This window comes from Ipomoea triloba, chromosome 11 (assembly GCF_003576645.1).
Source record: "Ipomoea triloba cultivar NCNSP0323 chromosome 11, ASM357664v1".
Taxonomy (NCBI): Eukaryota; Viridiplantae; Streptophyta; class Magnoliopsida; order Solanales; family Convolvulaceae; genus Ipomoea; species Ipomoea triloba.
In genome coordinates this window covers 24,299,920-24,304,488 of record NC_044926.1, presented here as the reverse complement: position 1 = coordinate 24,304,488, position 4,569 = coordinate 24,299,920, and the positions used below count along the sequence as shown (strand labels likewise).

General features: G+C 36.7%; 1 protein-coding gene across 1 annotated transcript; it reads left to right on the top strand.

Moving 5' to 3' along the window:
* The first annotated feature begins 949 nt into the window (after positions 1–949).
* Positions 950–4,569, top strand: LOC115996477 (putative late blight resistance protein homolog R1B-17). The gene is made up of 3 exons (XM_031235715.1): positions 950–3,938; positions 4,145–4,203; positions 4,328–4,569. The coding sequence occupies exons 1-2, from the start codon at positions 1,089–1,091 to the stop codon at positions 4,148–4,150; spliced, it is 2,856 nt and encodes a 951-aa protein (XP_031091575.1). The 5' UTR covers positions 950–1,088; the 3' UTR covers positions 4,151–4,203; positions 4,328–4,569.

The window sequence follows — 4,569 nt, the reverse complement described above, 5'->3', positions numbered from 1 at the left end:
AAATTTGATCTGATACTGAAGTCTGAATTGTCTTCAAAAGTTTTTATGTGAAGACAATTGAATAGAATTATTTTTCCAGATTGATCTTCTTCTTCACAAAAAGATGTTGGACTCCAATCTGTTTGCACAAAAGTGTTAAAAGCCTCTTGAATCTTCCTTGACTTAGATCTTGTTATCGGGCCACTCGAGACTTTTAATGGATCATTTATTTGTTGCATTCCGGTCTCATCACTAAACGTGGCAAAACCACTATACTCGGAGAACCCTATACGTCATTAACTTTTTTAAAAAAATCTGGGCCCAGGCTCGGGATCGGCCTAGGCCCATTAGTTATGAGCAACTTATACTAATTTTTAGCGCATAGTTGTGTCCTAAATTAAACGACATTGAATTGTGTATTTTTAGTATTGAAATCGTGATCTTCCAGAATATAAATTGTGTTTCAAAGTCAAAGCACATAACAATTGTAGAAGGGAATTTGTGAATACAAGATTGTACTAAATTTTAAAAAGATTAAATTGTGTATTTTTAGTATTGCAATTGACTGCAGTATTTGAAAAGAAATTGTGAATACAAATTAAAACAAGGTAATCAATTACATATATATATAAATATTATGGGTTAGTAGTATATAAATTATGAATTTTTAAAAGGTAAATTGTGAACATTTAGTATGTAAATTGTGTATCTACGTCGTTTGGAACCCGGGTCGACAGAATAATTTGCCGAAAGTCACGGGAGAAAATATTAAGAGAAATTTAAGATTTACAATAAATATATACTAAAAATAACTTTAAATCAACGGTTCCTAAGAAGTTATAATAATGCAAAAGTTATAATAATCCACGAAAGCACCATTACGAAAAAAAATGTTGGTTCTCCACTAAAGCACCTGTACAAAAACAATGTTAGATCTCCACTAAAGCACCTTTACAAAAACAATGTTAGTTCTCCACTAAAGAACCTTTACAAAAACAATGTTTGTCTTCTACATTTCCTATTTTCTTTTGACAACAATAATCTCTCTTCTAATCATTCATTTCTCCTAATTCTTCCTCTAATCACCTTACTAGATATCAGAGACTCAAATGGCTTACGCTGCTGTAACTTCGCTTATGGAAACACTTTCTCTAAATTTCTTGCAATCACAACCACCCTTGCCTCTTGAAGATTTAGCGGCACAGATCAGAGACGTTGCCAATGAAAATCTTGGCTTGCTGCAACAAATTCTGGAGGCTGAGATGAGAAAGATGGAGTTGGACGAAGCGTCTTCAAAGGGCTGGACGAAGCAGCGTCTTCTTCATATGAAGGCTTGCCTCCCCAGGCTTTATGGAAAGCAGCAGCTTGCTTGGGATACTGTACTTTTGACTTCTCGGCTCAGAGAGGTGGTTGAAGTGAAACAAAAGATAGTTTCTCTCCATCAAAATCTGGGCTTGCTGCAACAAAGTCTTGAGAAATCGGAGATCGCATGTCATGATGCGGAGATGAAACATTTAGAGGCGCAGATCAGAGATGCATCCTTCAAAGCGGAAGAAAGGATTGAGGTGGAGTTGACTGCCATTTATCTAGCAAAGGGCAACGGGGATAGTCTTCATATAGCAGCTTGCCTCCTCAGGCTTCATGAAATCTTCAATGAAGCAGAAAAACTGACTGATTACCACAGGAATGAGTTGATTAGGATTCAAACTGAATACCAGCAGCTTGCAAAGGTTTCGCTCCTTGGTCGGATCCGACGAAGAGGACTACTACAGCTTGTGAAAGGATCATCACTGCCTGATCTAGTACACAAGAACATTATTGCGACTAAATTTTTCAAAAACTCTTCAAAGTTCGACAGTACAATGGTCGGATGCCATGAGGTGTTCAATAAGATATTGGATCAGCTGCTCACGCAACAAACAACTAAGGGCAGACAAGTTGTTTCAATTGTTGGCATGGGAGGAATAGGCAAGACCACTTTAGCACACAAACTTTATCAACATCCATCAATTACTTCTCATTTCGACAAGCGAGCATGGGTTACTGTATCCCAAGCTTATAACGTAGAACAAATGCTCCAATGTCTTCTTAGTTGTGTTACTGGAGCATCAAGAGGTGGTGGCCAAGACCAGTTAGCTGAACGCATGCATAAACATTTGAATGGTCAGAGATATTTGATAGTGATTGATGATATATGGCACACTACTGCTTGGGATAGTCTGCAAAGATGCTTTCCCAATGATACTAATGGAAGCCGTGTACTATTGACTTCTCGGCTCAAAGAGGTTGCTGAATATGCATGCTCAGGTAACACTCCCCTTAACATGCCTTTCTTAGATGCCGATGAAAGTTGGAATCTCTATTGCAAAGTGTTTGGTAAAACTGAATTCCTTTCAGTATTTGAGCAAATTGGTAGAGACATAGTGAAGAAATGTAAAGGATTACCTCTGGCTATTACTTTAGTAGCTAGTCTTCTCTCCAAGACAGAAGAGAAGGTGGAAAAGTGGAAGAATGTTGCAGAAAGTGTAATTGGTGATTCTAATGAAGCATGTTCAAGAGTACTATATTTGAGTTACAACCAATTACCACACCACTTAAAAGCATGTTTTCTATATTTTGGAATTTTTGAAGAAGACTATGAGATATCTGTGAAGAAGTTGGTTAGGTTGTGGGCGGCAGAGGGATTTTTGAGCACTGTGAAGCATGTGGATTTGGAGAAAGTAGCTATGGAATGCTTGGAAGATCTTGTTGATAGAAGTCTTGTTATAGTTAGCAAACATAGCTACAATGGAGAAATGAAGAAAATAAGGATCCATGATGTCTTGCGAGATTTGTGCTTGAGAGAAGGTGGACTTGAAAATCTCTTGAATGTCAATGGAGTTAAACCTTGTCGTTGGATAAGTTTTACACCACGACCTTTCTCTGATAAAGTCAGGTATGATAAAGTCAGGTATAATGATGAGTGCTTTCACAAATTTCATTCCTTTCACTTAACTCATGCTTTTTGGGATGAGAGCGTGAAAGGTCTATTTTCACACTTGAAACTACTAAGAGTAGTAGAAATGAGAAATAGTTATTGGGATGATGTTATAGACCTAAATATGCTTGCAAATCTTTTTCATTTGAGATGCTTAGCTTTGTCCATGTATCATCCTTCTCAGATAAAGATCTTTGAGCATGGGAATATGCAAAGTTTGATTGTTAGGGGGGAAGGTGTTATATTTTATTCCTCCGAGCCATCTGGAATTTGGAAAATGCCATTATTAAGGAATTTTCGCATTGATAGAATTTGTTCATTAGAAACTCCATCGGTTGTTTATAGAAACTTAAAGAATATATCTTGGTTGGATTCTAAGTTATGTACAAAGGATTTGTTTACAATGATTCCGAATTTAAAAACATTGGGCGTTGATGGTGGAAACGATGTTAATAGTCCAGATTGTTTTTGTAATTTTGTGCATTTGAAGCAGCTTGAGAAACTAAGCATCAGAAGGTGGGAGGGTGTCAACCTTGTTATGTGTAGCATCCCATGGGCAACTAGTTTAACAAATCTTAAGAAGCTCAGCTTCTTTGAGTCTAATTTGCAGTGGCATGAGCTGAGTGCTATTAGTATGTTGCCTAATCTGGAGGTTCTAAAATTGATAAGTGCTTGTAGCGGCCCAAAGTGGGAGACATCTGATAGAGGATTCCATCTATTGAAGAGGTTGGTAATTAAAGAAACAAATTTGCAATGCTGGAATGTTGTGGGTGACCATTTCCCTATGCTTGAATGTATAGAGATAAGTAAGTGCTATCGGTTGAAAGAAATCCCAAGTGGTTTTGCCGATATCACCACACTAGCATTGATTCAGTTAAGCGGATGTAGGAGTTCCCTTCTGGCTTCTGCAAAGTTGATTCAAGAAGAGCAAAACAACAACTATGGAAATGATGCCCTCCTTGTTCGTTCCGAAAATATTGAGGTCTCTTTCTATCCCTATGATATATCTCTCACTATTTAACATACACTTCATACTAGAATTTTTCATGGCTGATGGTTGCAATGGATATGATAATCATCTGATATGATCTGTTTTCTTTTATTAAATCTCATTTTATTTCTATCTCATATTCCTTTATCTATCTAACTGTGTTCTCCTTTTCTATTTACTGAATTTATTGTTTCCAGACTTAATGGTGTAAGTGGCTTGGGGAGGAAGAGAGTGATGAATGAATAGCAGTATGTAGGTATGTTGTATGAGCATATATAATTACTGTTTATTTTGGTGTTTTTTTTTTTTTTTTTGGTCTCAAATTTAAGAAAAATGGATGAATTAAGCTTATTGGTTTCCCGTTTTGGAAATATATATAGGAAGGCCTGGAGAAATTGCTGGACGAAATGACAAATTTTGAATATGCATAGCGGTGAGCTGAAATGGTCTCTGCGGGCAATTCGTTCTCAGAAATCTGTTTTGTTCGTTTCTTAAGTGAAGTGAAGTTTGTTTGTCTGTAGATATTTTGGTGGTGGAGAATTAGTTTGTAGATATGATGTTTGCAATATAGCTGCTCTGCTATGCACTGCAATGAATAATCATTATCTCTTTAATTTTCTCT

What these genes read in the sequence shown, in the direction of transcription:
- LOC115996477 (XM_031235715.1), top strand. Translation starts at nt 1,089, where the DNA reads ATGGCTTACGCTGCTGTAACTTCGCTTATGGAAACACTTTCTCTAAAT.